General features: G+C 42.4%; 1 protein-coding gene across 1 annotated transcript in view; it reads left to right on the top strand.

Moving 5' to 3' along the window:
- DGKI (diacylglycerol kinase iota) overlaps window positions 1-19,595 on the top strand; it is a 445,841-nt gene that overhangs the window by 186,517 nt on the left and 239,729 nt on the right. The window contains exons 4-6 of the mRNA XM_029234512.1: window positions 6,770-6,844; window positions 8,219-8,275; window positions 15,757-15,822. Of these exons, the coding sequence (XP_029090345.1) occupies window positions 6,770-6,844; window positions 8,219-8,275; window positions 15,757-15,822 (198 nt within the window). The remainder of the gene's footprint in view (window positions 1-6,769; window positions 6,845-8,218; window positions 8,276-15,756; window positions 15,823-19,595) is intronic.

Genomic DNA, 19,595 nt, shown 5'->3' with positions numbered 1-19,595 from the left:
CTCCTCCCTCTCTCCTCCCTCCCTCCCTCTCTCCTCCCTCCCTCCCTGCCAGCATATCTCTTGAGCTCCTAATATGTGTCAGGCAGTGTTCCTGGTGTTGGATTAGGGCAGAATGGAAATACAGAGGAATCTCCATCTTCTTGCAACTCTATACTTTGTAACCCAGGTCCTCTCAGGAAAAGTTCTGCTTTGCCGTTTCCCTTTGAGACCCTTGTGACCCACAGCCAGTGTTCCCACTCCCCACCCTCCTCCACCTGACCCCCCGACCAGGCACACAGAGAGGCCTCCACACTCCACCGTTAAGCATGGTGCCCAGTGACTCATGCAGATGGACGCCTGTGGGCCCCTGGCTCAGCGCCCCATCGGACACGCAAAAGCCCGCTCTGTTCCTTTTAGGAGGCATCAGTGCCTACTATGTAAAGAGACTTTGGATCCTCTCCCTGCTGGAGTGGCTTCAATTTTCAAATATTACCTCTTTTCAAGGCCCAGTTCAACACTTTGCTCTCTTTGGTGTTACGTCCTTTGTATTGAGTCAGCCGCTGGGGCTTCACCCTGCTCTAGATTACAGCTTTTACTGTCTGAGCTGTTCATTCAGCACTCAGCCGTGCACGGTCTTCTCTTGTTAGTGACCTTTTCTTTCAAGTCCTCCGTGTCGCCTCAAGTGGCGCGCCAGCTTCTCCCAGGAAGGACAGAAGCTTCTTTCTCTTTATTTCCTGCACAGCACTCAGAATGCTGACATTGTTCCAGCTACATGCAAAGTTCATACGTGGGACATCTCAGGCCATCCTGATTCCCGGGAGCTGGCGTGTGCAGATTTAGGCGCATCGGTGTGTATTTGCGTGTTGCTGAGTATTTTCATTACTTGTCTACGTGACCCCCTTCCCAGCCCCTCAACCTCCGGTTGCTCCCTCCTCCGGTTGCTTTCGTATATGCTGAGGTACTTCTGGCATCATTGGTATCTAGGGTGGCGACGCTGTGGGGATATCCCAGAGGGATCCGGCCCTCCCCGAGCCCTGTCCAGAGGACACGAGGCACAAACACCTGGGGCCCTGACAGATCAAGGCCTTGACTCCGGCAGCAGTACCCAGGCTGAGGGTTTCACACAGAGTGAGGGCTCCCTGCAGGAGACCCTCAGAGGTGGGCTCTGAGATTCCCCTCTCCACCCCGCCCCCCTGACGTCAGGCATCTCTGTTCCCTGGTCTGGGCTCTTGAAATCCTGCCGTCTCGGAGAGACTTACTTACGCAGCAAGGAGCCACGGTAGGGGCGCGCTGGTACGTCAGCTAGCCACCCTCTTGGTTTGTCCAAAACGGCCTGTATTCTATTTGAGGAAAAGAGGCGCTGGTGTGAGTGGCGATGGAGCCTGTGCTTTGGCCCTGAAACCACATGAATGGAACTTCCAGATAATGTCAGTCTTCTTTTTCCCTAACACCAATTTACAGGTTGCATCCTAGACACCCCAGGGGAGTAGAACTTGCCAAGCATGCTTGTCGTTTCTTCTAATTGGGTTTTTAAATAAATCAAAGAACCGTTGTTTTCACTTACCTAGGATTATACAGCAGCAGTGTTCTTGTTCGTGTTGCCCGTAGGGGCAATCCCCACTGAAAGGACGCTGAATTCCTGACACTCTGAAGGCTTAGGAAGCTTCCTTCCCTGCACTTTACCGAGCAGTCCCTTCACCCCACCCTCGGAGAGGAAGAAAAGGGTAGCCTTGCCCGGGCCCAGTTGCCCCGTCTCCCCCTCCCATCACTGTGCCCCTGTAGACAGAGCTCTGTGTCCAGAAGGGAGGATAAAATTCTTCTTGTCGCACTTGCTGTTTCTCCTTTGCCTGACTCCCAGCACTCAGTTTCTATTTCTCACCATGATTCTTCTGACGTGGGAAAGGTGAGGGGGCTGAGAATTACTGGGAAGAAGACAGCTGGGGGAGCCTGAGCTGGGAAGCTCATCCCACCAGCCTCATGCAGCCCCCTTTTCCTGACTTTTCACCACTCGGCGCTCCATCCTGTCCTCCCCCTAGTGCCTTCTGTGACCCTTCCCCACTCCCAGGATGGTTGGGTTCCTGCCTGGAGCCCCTTCCCTGGCCATGCATCCTTTTGTCACTGTGGCCTTATGATAAGGGCGGGGCTGATGGAAGCAGTGCTTCCTTGCACTGGGTCTGTGAGCCCATGTCTGGGAACTCTGTGTGCAGTGAGATGCTGTCAGGCCAGTACTTCTGTGTGGCCAGCAGCAGCCTCTGGCCCTGAGGTCTCCTGAGACAGGAGGCCAAGAAAGGGTTGCCATGTCGGCTCCGGAGACTAAATATTTCCTCCTACTTCTCCGCTTCTGATCACTGGTGATTAAACCTGTGTGTGTGTGTGTGTGTGTGTGTGTGTGTGTGTGTGTGTGTGTGTTGGGGAGAGGGTGGTGTCCTTAAGAATACAGTGGGAGAGGTGGGGTCAGAGGCAGGATTACTTGACCATCTTCAGGGAAAAATGAGATTTGGTGTGTGCTTATTGGGAAGGGGCTCAGCCAGCCTTGTTGTACATGCTTCTCGGGGTCAAACTTCAGACTATTAGGGGTGGCATTCAATTTAAGTTTCCTTGGGCAGCAAGGAGGCCTTGGCCTGTCAGAAATCATAAACCTGTGAAACTAGGTTTCCCTTTCTTTCTCCCTCCCTCCCTCCCTCCCTCCCTCTCTTCTCTCCGTCTCTATCAAACGTTGCTAACTACTACCAGATATTCATTGCTACTTAGCAGAAGTCACATCTCTTGTTCAAAGGAAGAACATGTAGTTTGCTTGGTGGTACATATGGATCAGGGACTTATGACCAAAGGAAGTGGGTAGGTGGGATAGGATTAGATATTAAACTGTTTCTCAGGGACAATTATATACTTTCTACCACTGCTTGCCTATGGTCCTTTTGTCCCCGCTCCAGCTTCCATCCCCAGAGCCACTGGTCAAAGGCTGTGACAGTTTTACTTCCATACTTGATATGAGCTGAAGTTTGGTGAGGAACTGTCACCGCTTGGAAAGCCAACAGTGCCCACAGCATGGGAAACGTATAAGGCCAAGTCAGAACTTTGAGTGTGTTCTCTTACAATCACTGTTAGGTCTGCTGATTAGGTTACGCCCACCATCCTAAAGCATAGCATATCATTCATTGTGTCATTATTATATAAGTAAATTATGATCAGAGTATAATGGGATATAATCTATGTTATAGCCTATGTTGTCTTAGTTTTCACAGATGTGCCCCCTCCACTAGTTTTTACAGATGTGACACACACACACACACACAATTACAAATTAATGGATTTCCTTTGACAAAATCAGGAAACCCTTAGTAAGGACACTGAGGTTACTTGATATTTGAAGCAGTAAGCCTAATTGGCCTTTAAATTCATTGATGAGAGTGAATTATTAAACTTTTATAATGTGGATTTTTAAGCATGTTTGGGTCCCAGGCCATATTTATTTTTAAAATTGTATCTTTGTGCTAGGTTCCATAACAGCCATGTCCCGATATGAAGAATAACAACTAAGCTGCTGACTTAATTTTAATGACTTTTCTTGCTTTATCATTTTTCACAGTGAAGGAAGTATTGACTTAAGAGTTTTTAAAGAAAAAGTGAGTAGTTACAATATTGAGAATGTCTAGATTCCTGTGTTTTATCTTTATATTTAGTTTAAATCTTGCAAATAAAAATTGGAACATAACCAAGCATTAATTGAGCAGTTTCTGCCCAGAAGCTTATTATCCAGCTACTTCAAATGACTTTAACTAATTAAAGCATAGTCATAAACCAAGAAGTCAGCAGTTGAGACTTCTGATTCATTGGAGCAGTTCTCATCAGTTGAGAAACTAAAATCCATGCATTTTTCTACTATGGAAAAAGACCTGAGGCCTTCATTCAGAATTTATTCACTTAATTTTGCATGTGATTATAGACCTTAATTATCTGATTTATCAGATGAGAAGCTGTTTAGAAGCTGTCATTTTAGAAATTGGAGGCAACTAAAGTCAGGTACGATAACACTGAAAGACTATCTAGCCTGATAGAAAGACAGGAAGCAGAAAAATGACTGTTCTTTGTAGTAAAACACATCATGTTGTAGTGATTATAAAGAAAAATTCAGATTATGGTTTTATATATTCTGCCTCAGAAGGCATAGAAGCATGCCTTATGAGGGCCTTTTAAAATTTAACATTGTTTAAATAAAATTAGTTTTATAACATAAAGCACTTTTCTTCATATATTATCATCTGTAGAACCCTGCACTTGAATTGTTACACATGAATGACATCGGTGTAGATACATCTCACCCTAGGAAGCTGAGAGAGGACAGTCTTATGCCACAGGTTCTCAAACTCTTCCAGGCAAGATCCCTATTCAAAGGAGATTCCGACTTGGAATCCAGATGGAGAACAAGGCAAGGAAGGGGTATTCTGGCTTTGACGAGTGCACATTTGTCCCTTCCCACTATCCCCAGTGACTCCGTAGGAGCCTCAAGGAGCCGTTGGAGCTCTGCAGGCCCCAATGCAGAGCACACGGTCAGGCACAAGGCTAGACCAGGGCAGGAGTTACTGGTAAGGAAGGAGGTTTTTCAGGCGGCCTTAAATAAGCCCATCAGTGGTTGCTACCATGAGAGTGTTGCTTTGCTTGCGTGCAGTGAAATCTACTAGGGGTTTAGTGGATAATGGGTAGAATGAAATCAACTCCTGAGCGTCACTATAACTCTTGAGCAACAGGACTCACTCAGGAGCCCCGTGCATTTGCTGCGGGTGGTGCTAAAGCAGTGATCCCCACCAGGAGATCCGGAACAAACAGGAGAGCAACAATAGTTTGCTCCTTATGGGCACTTAGCTCACGAAAATATTTGCAAACATAGAATTTTATTACTGTTGCCTTGAGCGATGCTGCCATTGCTGGTGCTGCTACTAGTACTTGTCACTCTTCTTACGCGGGCCTCTCACTGTTGTGGCTTCTCCCGCTGCGGAGCACAGGCTCCAGACGCGCAGGCCCAGCGGCCATGGCTCACGGGCGCAGCTGCTCCGCAGCATGTGGGATCCTCCCAGACCCAGGCACGAACCCGTGTCCCCTGCATCGGCAGGCGGACTCTCAACCACTGCGCCACCAGGGAAGCCCTTGTCACTCTTCTTGTTCTCCCTCCCCATCTCCCGCCCCTTCCCCTTCCTCCCCACCTCCCGCCGCTTTCTTTTTAGTAGTAGAGCCAAGACACTTTTCAATAGTGTAGCTAGGTGCTTGGGTTTCCCTTATCCTCCTTTTTGGCAAAATCAATTGATTGCCAAGCTTACATAAGGTTACCGACCATGTTCTTTCCTCAGGCAGAGGAAAGCCACGAGTGACGAAAGCGTTTGCAAGCAGGGTACCTAAACCTTAGTCAGTGGGTATCAAGACGATGCGTGTCGTTGCTGCGGTACTGACTGCAGCGTTCTGGATGCTTGGCTGGTGGCTGGTGGCACTGTGGAGACTCCGTGTTGAATGGGTAGAACCACCAAGGAGGCGGGAGGCTACAGTTTCTTTCCTGATTCTGCGCCTATCAAGGTGCTGGTTTGCCGTCCTTCCAGACTCCTTGGTAGCAGCCACACCTCCATTTTTGGCTTAAAAATCCTATCTCAGTAGGGGAAGCTGAGTCTTGTGTCTTTCTTAAGGACAGGGACTTCGGGCCTTTCACACTCGGATGCTTTGATGGGCTGGGTCACAGACTGGCTTTGTTATAATAAGTTTCTTTCAGTGCTCAAACCCTCAAATTATTCCTGCAGATCCGCCTTTTAGCCTGTTCTCCATAGAGAGACCTGAGCATTTGTGGCTCAGATTTTTACATGGCACCGTCAGCATTGAATTGAGATTTCCACCCCTTTCTCTCTCTCCCTGCTGCTTGTTTTTTATTGTTAGAAAAAAGATCAACCTCAGAGAATATTTTTATTGTGAATTTTAACTGGTACTGACTGTCAGGGAGGCCAAACTGTGCATGCTTTTAAGCACGAGCCTGCTATCAGACTAATTGGCCCTGCTGTGCTCTAATTATATGACCTTGGGCACATCCCTTGCTGGGCCTGTTTTCTCATCTGTAAAATGGTAGTAAGAATAGTATCTATTTCTTAAGGTGGTGAGGATGAAATGAGTTCCTCTCTGTGAGGTGCTTACAAGAATACCTGGCACATAGAAAGTGCTAAATTCACCGTAGCTGCTTTTGCTGTTACTGGGCTACTGCTGCTCTGATGATGATGGTGATAAGGATGGTGACTCGTAAAAGTTAAATTCGTCTTCTTACTTTCCAGAAGATTTGGGCAGAAACCAAGTAGCTTTGTATAGACTTGTGCTGGGAATAAAAGTCCAAGGGGATGGCCCCTTGAAATGTAGATTGTTTGGCTGTAGGGAAACCATGTTTGTTTTGAACCTAGACCCTACCCCTTAACTATTAGAGTAAACGTGAAAAAAAAATAGGATAATAATGCCTACAATGTTAGGTTATGAAACTAAGAAAAAAACAGAATAAAGAGCTTGGTTCATAGTATATACTCAGCATACAGCAGCTAGTATAATTCTGTTTTAAAGAGAAAATCTTAGGCCACCCTCAGTCACGGATATGAAGGTACTTGGTAGGTCAGAGTACTGTTGCAGAAGTTTGTCCGATTATTGAATGTTTATGATGAAGTTTTAAATTGGTTTACGTTTGCCTCATTTATGTATACTCTATTTACTACCAGGGAGCTCTTCAGAACAGACCGTTAACATTTCTTCTTGTCTTTTGAATTGTCTGTTGTAGAAATCAGCTCTCAGGAGGAAGTGTGCGGTCTGTAAGATCGTCGTCCACACCGCCTGCATCGAACAGCTAGAAAAGGTGAGACAGCGCCACCTGCTGCAATTTTTGCTACCCTGCCAGTGTTTGGACTTCAAAGACCAGGTGTCAGTTTCCATTTTCAACTTTTTGAAAACAATGCTCTTTTAAAAACCTGGAAGTCCAACATTATCACCAGACTAATAATGAAAGGATGGAAGGACAATGCTTAAGTTTCATTCACTGTATTGTTTGCTGAGGTATTATTTGATATCATTTTATGTTGACTCTCAGGAAAAGGAATAATAAGGTTAGAGAGAAAAGCCTCACGTGTACTCATTTTCTTCACAATAACAAACGTTGTTATTCACCCATGGGATTTTCCACAAGATGTTTCGTATTAAAGAAAAAAAATTCCATAGCTCTTTAAAATCATTGTTTAGACATGTCTGACCTTTGTAAGTTTACTTCTTTCTAAATTGGCTGCAAGGGCGAGAGCCCGGCCAGAAGCTGAGTTCCTTGCTTTGAGCAGCGTTCCCGCTTACACAGCATTAATGTGTGGGAGGGGCTGGAAGTGACATTCCGGTGGTGTCTTTCCTCCAGAGGAGGTGGATTCTGCAGAGTCCATTTATCTGTCATCGGGGCCAAGGGAAAGGCTCCAGTAGTGAGCTCTCTGCTGTCCTCTTCCTTCCATGCCTCCTGCCCCTTTTCCACGTGGGATTCTCTGTGCATTATGTATCTTGAGCTGCCATGTGTAAATGTATTGAAATATTTTAGTCCCCGGGGATATTCATTTAGTTTTACGGACACAGTATCAATTGTTGCCAAGTGATATTTTGTGGGAATGACTAGTAATATTTTACAATAATTTTTTTTTTTTTTTGCTGTCCCAACTCCATTTACTCATTTCCTACTTCATTTCTACACTCCTTTCACCTTATCAAGTAGCTAAAGAAGATGTAAATGTATAGGGAGACCTCCGCATCTAAAAGTAAGGGAGTGCTGAATGCTTGAAGAATAATTTCGTGGATTTTTTGTGAATCATCTTCATCATATTAAAAATGTCTCAAGTTTATATTTTCCTACTTTTAAAATCTAAAACACAGCTGGATGATTTCAGCTGCCATATATTTTTCTTCTGCCTCTTTATTATCTCAGTTTCTCAAATTTATGGCGTAAGAGCATTACTGTCTAAAGATAACTTTGATTTCATCAGTGAGACTGAAGAGTCATGGACTGAAGATAACAGGACCGCTTGGGATTATCTAAGGTGATGATTTCAAAAGACTAAGAATAGTGTAAGACTATGTTCCTTATTCTTTGAGGTTTTTCTTTTTTTCTGTAGTCTCAATGTCTGTCACTGTTGGTTTTTTCAGGTAACTCATTCTAGTCGGGTGCTTATCTCTAATATAATACACTGCTCTTTTTAAATGACAGATTAATTTCCGATGTAAACCAACATTTCGAGAAGGGGGCTCAAGATCACCGAGAGAAGTAAGTATATCAGAGCTCTAGTTCAAATACCACCTTTTATTTCCCATTGATTCATTGGATTCATAGATATTCAGTAGGGATTAAAAAAAAATGAAGTCCATCTCCCTCTATTCCACATCAGTTTCTTTTCGATACATCAACACATACGATCAATAAAATCCCCAAGTCTCTTCAGTGTGTGTCTACTGCCCTTTCTTCTTCTCACAGAATGTATTGGGGAGCTAAGGTCTTATTGAATGGAACTAGAGAGTAGGGGGAGGAGGAGGTGGTAGAATTGAAAAGATAAGAAAGAAATAGCATTTTATTGACTTTTGGTCCATTTTAATTCCTGGAAGAGGTGGCAACTAAACTGAGACCCAAAGGGATGATCTAAGTGAAGGGCGGGGGTTTAGCTAGGAGGTGAGTGACAGCCTTTGAGACAGAACACAGGCACACAGGCACAAAAGTGAGAGGATATATGAGGAAGGCATGAGACCTGAGAGATAAGCAGAGCTAGACCAGGAAGGCCCTTGTTAGCAAGGCTGCAAGTGGAATGTCTCATCATCATAGTAATTAGAGGGGGCATTAAACTGTTATAAGCAGAATATATTATTCTGGCTACAGTGTGGAGGGAATGCCATATAATTCAAGCAATATTGGAAGCATGGAGAAAAAAATTGAGGAGCTCTTCTCCTAATCTAGGCAAGAGATAGTGGTGATTTGAACTAAGAGTAATACTGAGATGGAGAAAATTGGAGAATGTGAATTTGAAGGAAACAGAATTGACAGGAGATAGTAATTGATTGGATTTTGGACACAAAGACAGGGGAGCTCGGAATAAACAAGGGTTCTTCTCTGAGAAAGCAATTAGATGTTGGCAAATGAGTTGCTCTGAGGATGGGGTAGGGAAGTAATGAGTTCAGTTGTAGAACTCTCAAGTTTGAGGTGTCCTGAGGCCCCAACTGGGAATGCCCAACAGAAAGCTGGGTGGGTAGACGAGCTTGGAGCTTATGAGGAAGATTGGGCGCTAGAGGTTAGACATTGGTGAATTGTCAGCATATCGAGATAGTAATTAAAGCTACGAGAATAGATGAATGAGTGGAATAGGAATAGAAGACGTCTGAGTACAGAGGTGTTAATGACAGTTAATGAAAAAAGACACTGTGAAGAAGAATGATCTCGTTGTTACTGAGTAATACAAGGAGATTGGGAGAAAACATGGAGAGAGAATAGGCTGGCGGTGGAGGTTTGGAGAGAGATGAAAATATCAAGAGTTGTCCCTGTCAACTGTCCTCTCCCACTGTGCTTGTCTATTATGTCAGCAAGAGGAAAGTTATGGGTCATATGTAGGGTGAGGAAATCTAAGAAAAATGATAGGGTTGTTTTACCCTCCATGTCACCCAAGTGCACTATAGCAGTAGTCAGGAGATAACTCAGTGACAGCTCAGATGAAGGAGAAATTTTATTTAGGACCGTAGAAGCAACCGCTTTGAGTTTTTAAGATGGACTGTATGAATTTCTAACCAGGGAATCCATATGTCTACCTTTGGTTCCCTGTCCTTTAATCTCTCTTTTTCTCTCTGGATAGATAATTGTAATTGTGTGTGCAATTTTCTAATGCAAGGATTTTTTTGGGTGTGTTTTCAGCCACTGTTATTATTTCTCTTCCATGAAGCCAGACCCTTTATAAGTGTTTTCAGCGCCTTCCCTTGTCTTCATACCAAGGACTTGCTATTTCTTCCATTCCTACATTTTCAACTTCCCACCTTCCTTCTAGATTACTTCCATCATCATAAACATGCTCTGACAGCTCCCATCTTAAAAAACCAAACAAACAAAAATAGTCCTTCACCACCAACTGTGTCTTAGCTGCGGCTCTGATTCTCAGCATTGTGTTCAGTGCTAACTTCCAGAAAGTGTTAACTACGTTCATTGTTGCCAGCGTGTCCCCTCCTAGGCATTTTAACCTGTTCTGATCTGGTTTTTACTCTACCTGTTCACTGAAATTGCTTTTTTAATGTTGCCAGTATCTCCTTAACGCCAAATCCATTAGAAAATTTTCTGTTCTTACTCAGTCTTGCAGATGTGTTCAAACTACTCAGTATTTCATCCTCCTTGAAATGCTCTCCTGTCATGACATCTTTCCTAATGTTCCTCTTATTTCACCGGGTAGTCCTTTCACTGCTCACTCCCTGGTATTCGCTGGGCTTAGTACTGGACCATGTTCTGCCTACTGTTGTTGGGAGAGCTCATCCAATCCCTTGGCTTTACATATCATGTCTGGGCTGACAATAGCTAGCTTTCCATTTCCAGCCCACACTTGGAGTTCCATTTGATACGCCCGCTGAATGTATCACAGTCATCTCAAATATAATACATTACAAACTAAACTCTTTATTTCCATCACCATAAAAACAATCGTTTTCAATTCTTTTGTACCTCAGAAAATGAGATGACTATTGGCCCAGCTCCTTGATCGAGAAAATGGGTGAGGGGAGGGTCATAATGATTACTTTTCTCAGGTACTCCCCACAGGTAGTTCATTTGCCAACCGTATCAATTTTATTCATAAAATATATTTCAAACGATCCATTTATCTCCATTTCTGTTGTCAGCACCTTAGACTAAGACACCAGGATCTCTCACATTTTTTTTTTTTTTTTTTTTTTTTTGCGGTACGCAGACCTCTCACTGTTGTGGCCTCTCCCATTGTGGAGCACAGGCTCCGGACGCGCAGGCTCAGTGGCCATGGCTCACCGGCCCAGCCGCTCCGCGGCATGTGGGATCTTCCCAGACCGGGGCATGAACCTGTGTCCCCTGCATCGGCAGGCGGACTCTCAACCACTGCGCCACCAGGGAAGCCCTAGGATCTCTCACTTTTGACCACTACAATAGGTTCTCCAGGATTCTTTAGTTTCCCCCTTCAATCCACCATGATTTGAGAGACTCATCTTTAAAAATGAACGTTGGATTATATCATTTTCCAACTTAAAACTCTTCAGTGGTTTCCATATCGTTTAGAGGAAAACCATACCCTTGGCTTTGCATGAAAAGTCAAAAGTCCTGCAAAGGCTGGACCCAGCCTACCTCTTCCAACCCATCCAGCTACCACATGGAGTTTCTTTCAGTTCTTGAGTCATGCATCCAGATATTCCTCACCTTCTGATATTTGTGTGTTTCATTGCTGTACTGGAAATCTCTTTGCATGGCTAGCTCTTTCTTATAGTTAGACCTCAGTTCAAATATCAGCCCCTCAGAGGTCTTCCTTGATGACCACCTCTAAGTAGGTTAGTAGGTTGCACATTGTTCTTTATCAAAGCACCTTGTTCTACCCTTCAGAGCACTTTGTATGTCATAATTATTTATTACTCATTTGCTTGTTTGTTGCCATCCTCCTATAGCATAAGCTTTGGGGGATCACTCGTGAAATTTGTCCCAACCTCATAGTACCAGGCAGGATGCAGAGGATGTGATCAATGAATATCTTTTGACTGACTGAATTTATAAAGGGGCTAATTTTTCCCCAAGTGTCTAAGAACTCTTGGTCTAAGTGGACAGTTTGGAGATGATACTTATGACAGATTATGACCCATGGAGATTCTTAATTAAGAGGCCTTAGGTAGTTTACTTAATGGAAATGAAAGGAGCAATCACTTTAGAATTAGTTTGACCTGGGTTCAAAGGACACCTCTGCTTCTTTTCCCCTCGATGGTGTCTCTAGGGCTGGGCTCTGGAACAGGGCTATTAATCACTGTCCCCTAGGCTTTGTGGGGTGACTGATACATGGAAATGTTTTAATGAATGTTGTTTGGACTCCTCTAAGTTGAACCTTTCTGGCTGGACCTCAGTTTTCTTAGAGATAAGCTGCATGGATTGGGCTGTAATTGCTAAGATCCTTTCAAAAGCTCTGTGAATAATACTATGAATTAAACTGGCTGTTTCTGAAAATAATTGAACAATTGTGTTATGCATTTCTGCTAACAATACTGACTATAAACCCTGAAATAATGGATCACCGAGATTTTAACACCCATAAGTAATAGCCCTTTCCTTACCCAGTATTTGAAGATGCTATATGAATAATTCAGATTATTGATGAACAATAACAAGATGTTATGGTGTCAGCAGCCTTGCTTTGCTAGCTTAACAGCAGTGAATCAACACTCATATTTGCAATGTGAAGATCCTGAGTCTAATTTCATTTCAATAATTTAGGAGATATAAATAATAGTCAAAAGGAAATAGTGTGAAAAATTTAAGTGTTTGGGAAAGAAGGATGATTCTACAGAAATGGTTTTTTTTCCCCTAATTGATAAAGACAATGGGATGATCCTTCAAAATGGTAACTACACAATTTAATTGTCAGAGAAATTCGGTTGAGAATTTCATTCAATTCAGCACACATTTTTTGGCTTTTACTTTGTTCCAGCTATGTTTAAGCAGCAATAGAAGAAATTTATATCAGGCCTAAGAAGACCTCTGAATACATGGATACTTGACATCTCAAATCAGGGCCATAGATTAGAGACAATTACTCAGTTTCTATAGTAGTGCCTTTGTTTGAGTTATTTTATCTGGGCCTTAATTTCCTACCTATTTCCTAGGAAGGATGGTATTAAAAATAGTTAACAACTTGCAGAGTCAAATATTTAAATAAAAATTTTAAAATGTTCTCTTTTATTCCTTAAATAAACTAAACTACGTGGTATTATAAACCTGCTTTTACCAAACGATGTATGTTGCAGCAGAAATGATTCATTGTCAGTCTTATAATTTCTAAATAATTGTTGATTTGTTGAAACTGCTGCTTTAGTCTTTTGATTAGAGCTGTCACTAGCTAAATAATTCCATGAGTCAGCCGTGATTTCTCATAGGTAATTGCATCAAATTCTTCCAATGTTTCCCTCCGTAAATTCTTAAATTGAGAGTCATTAGGTGATTTATAATCTCAATAAGCAGAGAATTTCTCTTAACTTCAATGATACTCTTCATTCTCCCTCAGCTTCTGCTAAACTAACAGCAATTATAGTAAATTTTTCTATCTCTCATAATCCTGCCTGACATTTTTATGTATTCAATATTTCCACTACTGACTGTCATTGAAATCATTTATTGAAGGAGCCTGAACCTGATCTTTCAGAGCAGAGGAGAGGTGCTGCAACACAGAGCTGCCAGCCTGCCTGGGTCTGAATCCTTGCTCTGTCCCTGACATTTGAAGTCGCCACTCTATACCTTAGTTTTGTCATCTGTAAAATGAGGACGGTAATGATAATTCAAGTCAAGCCCTCGGATAACATGCCCTACAATGATGTTAACTGGGATAGAGTACAACTAGCAGTTGACCCCAGGCCTCCCCAGCCCTTATTCTTAAACAGGCAGTGGGCTAAAAGTGCTTCTCACTTGAGTGGGTGGAAAGCTGGAGCGGTCCACTTCATCTGTGAACTAGAGAGATGGAGGGTCCAATATCATCATCCCCAGTAGAGTTTTTTCACTGACCTGAAGGTATGGACGCTGATAACTGAGCAGGTTTCTGGACTTGCAGCCATAGGCCCCCAAAATTGTTTATATTGATATTTAAGCTTGGACAAACAACTACCATCAGTGGGGCACAGCCCAGTCTTCTGAGTTTGTGGGAGAACCCAATGGCATCGCCCCAGTAACATGATTCATTTTCAGAAGAGAGCTCCAGAATCTTGGAGACCTGCTGTGCCCGAAATTAACACTCTAGTTGCTTAATAATGAGGAGGTAGGAGTGGGCTCCAGTGTTGGGGGGCGGGGGGGCGGTGTATGGCATCCAGACAGGAGCCAGGGGGATGGTAGGGGCACTAAACTGCAGTTTATCAACCAACATAGAAATATTTCAATATTTTACCAACTCGGGGTTTTACTAGTTCTTATCAACTAAACAGCACCTATACTCATGAAAAGTCTCATGAAAATTAAAATTATTATTACATGTAAGGCATTTAAAAAAGTGCCTGACAGTGTTAGTAGTCAAGAAATGTTTATTATTATTAGCTTCTTTCTGAGAACAATGTAAGAATTGTGTCCTTGTTTCATTGAACTGCCACAGTGCGAAAAGCAAGATAAAAACTAGACTAATTAGTGGGACCATTATGCTTTTTTATATCTTATTATAGTTAAAAGACCATTATTCCTCCAGGATCTTTGTTTAGTTTCAATTTAAATTGGTTTGACGTTACGAAGAGAAATAGAGGTGGCACTTTGGAATTGATAATGCTAATGCTTGTTAGAGGTATCTTTGTCACTCTGAATTTCATGCCTTGATATAACATCTTTTTTTCTCGACACTGATCTGTCTCCTGTGTCCCTCTGTACTTAGAACAATGCCTGGATAGTAGGCATTTGGTAAGTATTTGTTGAAAAACTGAATATATGGTAAAGGGCCCATGAGCCATGGCCACTGAGCACAACGGGAGAGGCCACAACAGTGAGAGGCCCACGTACCGCAAAAAAAATTTAAAAAAATAAAGGGCCTATTTTAAAGGGAAAGTATGGATTGTGACCTGACAGTACGCATGTTAATTTCAGGTAAAGTATGTTTTCTCAGAAAAGGGCAGGAGAAAAACATTAGCAAATATTTCAGGTGTATTGGCCTAAGAGAGATGAGTTGTATGGAAGTTATTAGGGTTTACCGGTACCATTAGGCCTGAAGACCACCTTCTCTCTTGTAAAGTATCCCAACAGCTGGGGTGACGGGTGCTTCTATTTGGGAGGAAAAGGACTTTCCATGTTTCCTACAGCTCAAGCCAAGAATAGACCTTGGAAGCTGATCTCATTCAGGTTATCCAAGGACAGTTTAAATACAACCTCATTGCAGAATTTCGCGATATGCCCACATCTCTTGTCTCTGTCATCAGTTTCCTTCAGCTTTTCTCTTCCTTCACTTTCGCTAGTGAAAAACTGTCACCACGTAAGTCCCGAATCAGGAGATCTGTTTCCTTCTGAGAATTTAATTTCTTTAAGTTCTCTGACTCCAGTGTTTAGTACAGTACCTGCCTGGCATTTATAAAGCATTAAATACATATTTGTTTAAAAAATTCGAGGTCTTTGTCCTTCTCTCCTTCACCTTCTCATTTCTTTAAGGATATTTCTTTTACCTGCCTCAGTTACCCCCCCTCCCCTACCCCATCCCCCCCGCCCCAGCTCAAGGTCACAAATCTGCACAATGTTTTACTAGACGGAAAACAGAGTAACGGGAATTCATTATGGCCGTTCGTTACCAGGAAGCCGCAGAGGGAGGGCATGATTAATGGTTTCTACAGATACGAAAGGTCACTGAGGATGGAGACTTGGCTTCATTTTCCCAAGTGGGTTCATGTTTATTGTTAAACAAATCACACATACACATATTTGTTTTTGTGCTTAGATGGGCTTAGACGGTTGTTCGCGGAAATCTTTATTCTTAAAACATTAAAAAAAAAACCTAACATTGGAGTTCGGGAATTGAAACATGTTTATTTACTTTTGTTTTCCCACAGAATTTTGTGCGTCATCACTGGGTACACAGGCGTCGGCAGGAGGGAAAATGTAAGCAGTGTGGTAAGGTAAGGGGCCTGCACCCCACGGTCATCGCAGGAGGCTCCTCAGGCCTTGGCAAGCACCCAAGGTAGATGCGTCCAGTCACCCGGATCCAGGGCTCAGGACGTCCCTTCCTTTCCCAAAGACCTCCCTTCTCTAGGTCCCCTTCCCTTAAGAGGTGTCTTATTTGTTCTAGAACTCACTCAAGAAGCAGTGGTCTCCATACAAGGAATTAGCACGTTTTAAGAGAGATGGATGGACTTTGACAGTGAATTTCATTGTGGATAGTTTAAAAAAAGGATACTTCCTATTTTGTTAAAACTCCCTCCTGAGGACTGCTGGCCCATCATACTTCTTTGAACACCAACAGAAAACCAGTAGGTTGATGAGCGATACTACTCGTGTTGATATGTTATGGTTGAGCAGAACTGGGTAGAAGGACAACATGGAAGCAAGAAATGTGTTGCTCTCTTGGGATATTATCCAATTCCTGGAAAGAGATGCCCTTCTCATATGTGGTGACTTATGTCTACTCTCTAAGTATGACTGGCTACAGGCCCCTCAGGGTGCAGGGCCACTTGGAAGAGTGAGGTGGGGATCTGACAGCTTCATGCTCTGTAGATTCCATGTTATTGACCCTAGCAGATTTGGCTTATGGCTTTTTCAATGTACAAAGATCTACTTTAGGAATGAAAGGATCCTCAGATAAAGTTAAACTGGTGGTGAATCCTACTACAAAGATTTTTTTAAAAAAATTTACACAGACGTAAGCTGGTCTCAATAAAGCAAAGTTTTGATTTGGTAGAGAGCAAGATAATTTGGGAGAGTATATGCCTCATCAATTCATTTCTAATTTGTTTATTTATTCATGTGACTCTTCTGGGTCAAGCACTGGGGTGAGCTGACCAGTATGGCATTTTTGACAATAGAGGGAGGCAAGGAAGTTTTGGCTGCCTGAGTAGTGTTGAGGGCAAGCGAGACATGGAAAAAGTTTGATTAATGTTGCTGTTTTCCCAGTGCCTGAAAGGGAAATATGCTGTAGCCATTGGTTACCAAGCTCTTCTTTGGAAGGTGGCACACTTTAGTCTCAAGGGTATGGGCCTCCATTATAACTGGTATTATCTCCTCCAGTTCAACACAGTGACTCTCAGCTGGTTCCTTTCTAGCCTGGAAAGAAGACAGGCAAAATAGGTTAAAAGGGGGAGGAGGTAAAAAGAAGAGGAGGAGGGAGGGAGAGAGGAGTTGAAAGTTGCTTACCAGCCATTTTACACGGCTGGGAAAAAGGAGGTCAGCCCTCTACCCTCACATGACCTTCCTTCGCTGGCTCCGTCTACTCCTTCCCTGTCTGCTGTTGCCCTAGGGCTTATGGATTTTCTCTTACTTAGCGGATTGTAGACTGTCTACAACTTTCCCATAAGAATGTGTGCATGTGTATGTGTAAGAGAGAAGAAACAGGTAGGCATGGCCAATTTTGAGGTCAGAGATGTGGACAGTAGGAAGGATCTGGATGAACAGGTTCTTCACTTTGGAGAAAATATCTTCACTGGACAGCCTAGTAGCTGGCACCACCTCAGCAACTTTCAAGCCATAATAGATTTGGAGGAATTTTATTAAAAGAAAATCAATAAGCATTATATATCTTGTGACAAGTATTCCCTAGCGTCGTATTTCACTCCCTTTTCTGGCTTGTCTTCTGTTGGCATGGTCAACCGAAGGGGAAGAACTGGACACCCTGCACTCTTGAGTTGCTGTGACCATGTCTCTCTTCCTGCCCAGTGTCCCCAGGCAGGCATCTCAGAGCACTCACAGCTCGCTGCTCATCACAGCTCTCCGCAGGGAAATCTGTGAGCGCAGCTCTTCACGTAAAGTTCCATAATGTTGAATTGTTATATTCATGTCCTGTGTTTATAGTCCAGCTGCTTATGGATTCTCAGAGACTCAAGCAATTGTGGCATATGATGGTCTTAAACCTGTGTCTCCTTGCTGGATAATAAATAACCCTTCTTTGGAGCCTGGATTCTCCCCTGGATTAGAGGAAGACTAGTGAGTGACTCTCTTTCCATTTGCAGATTAAGGGATTGAAGATTCATTTCAGACTTTGGTGCTATGCATAGTTTTCATCAGTACAGTTGGTTGTACATTCTTACATATCCAGAGATTTCTAAACCATTCCACACACACACACACACACACACACACACAGACTTCTATACACATTATTCCATAATTTATCCATTGGGATGGGGTAAAAAATACTTAGCAAAAAAAAATGTTTAAACCAGTGGTTTGAAAACTTTTGGGGTTATTAGTGAGTGTTTGTGGTTAAGAGTATTTGTGGTTTCATTTTCTACTTCTTAGAATCAACAGTAAATATTTGAGACTAATTAGAGACTGATTTTCTCTCAAGCCTTGAATATGCGTTTGGCTGACTGTGTGTGTCATATAATGAATATCAGATGAGACGGCTCGTGATTCAATCGCTCAGTTGCTTTAACATTCACTGACTACCAGGCTGCCATGTTTATGACCATCATGTAGTTTTACATTGTTTTCGTTCATAGTCCTACATTACGAAAGAGTTAAGGTCCAGGCAGAAGAGAGCTGTCACACTCAAATTATGTAATCTGATAAGTGTTTAATAAAGAGAATATTTAAAATGTGTGAGCAGAAAAGAAACTACAAGGGATAGTGAAAAACTCGAGGCTAGTAACAGCAGGGATCTGTGGTCAAGCCAGGTCTAAAGGGGTCATGAGACTAAGTCATGAGACTTAGCCAGCCTGAGGTGATCTACCAGCTGGGGGAATAAATATCCCAACTTCACTCACCTTCAGTCTCCAGTGGCCAAACCCAATAGAAACCAGAGCACAAGGGACATTGTTGAGGCAATCCATAAAAGTTAACTTTTTACAACAGGACACAGGGTAGAGAAAGATGGAGAGTGGATCCAGAGGGACAGTGGGATTGATCCAGCCCATATTTAGTGTAAATCTATACTTGGCCAATGGTTAAAAGCAAGCTGCATACTTATTCTGCAAACGTACCTCTTTACTGATCTGCACCACATCTACACATTGCATTCATTCAATCAAGATTTATTCAACACTGAGTTATCCCTAGTAGTACTTAGAAAAAATCAATATGCAAAGAAAAAAGATAGTGATAATTATAGCTAATTTGACCTTTTATTTTTAAAGGAACCATCCAAACCCAGCAGTATGGCAGTTGTGGAAATATGCTTGTCAATTACAACTTGAAATTTTATCTTTTATTTCTTCATTTGGAAACATATAAAAATTATAAAATAAACGAGCTAATTTTTTAAAACTTAAAAATTTTTAATTTCAAACATCAAATCATGAAAGCAGTTTTTAACACAACAATACATAGTCTAACTTTGGTCTACATTTCTGATGTCTTCCAGTTTCCTAACCAAACATGCCACATAATTATGAATTATTCATCTATAAATTATATGTACTTTCATATATAATTAAAGTAAATTAAATTGCAGGTAGCACTAATTAAAGGGGAAAATGTCAGAACTACTCTTTATTGTAATGAATATTGTTAAAAATGAATTTTAAATGAACTTGTACAATAATTGAAATATACCCATCTAAAGGAAGTATCCTTAATGGCATTTTTGTATTGCAAAAATGACACAGATGATTTAAGACATTCCGTGGGGGTGTGGTTGAGATATGGATGAATAGTGAAAGGGATTAGAGAGTCTAAAAATAATGGAAAGTACTGACCTGGAGCTTTGGGGGATGTTTCCTTCAGTAAAGAAGCACCATTC

Source organism: Monodon monoceros, unplaced genomic scaffold, assembly GCF_005190385.1.
Source record: "Monodon monoceros isolate NGI ecotype Baffin Bay Population unplaced genomic scaffold, NGI_Narwhal_1 Super_Scaffold_2, whole genome shotgun sequence".
NCBI classification, from domain to species: Eukaryota; Metazoa; Chordata; class Mammalia; order Artiodactyla; family Monodontidae; genus Monodon; species Monodon monoceros.
Note: the sequence above shows the minus strand (reverse complement) of the source record. Positions and strands in the feature narration are given on the sequence as shown.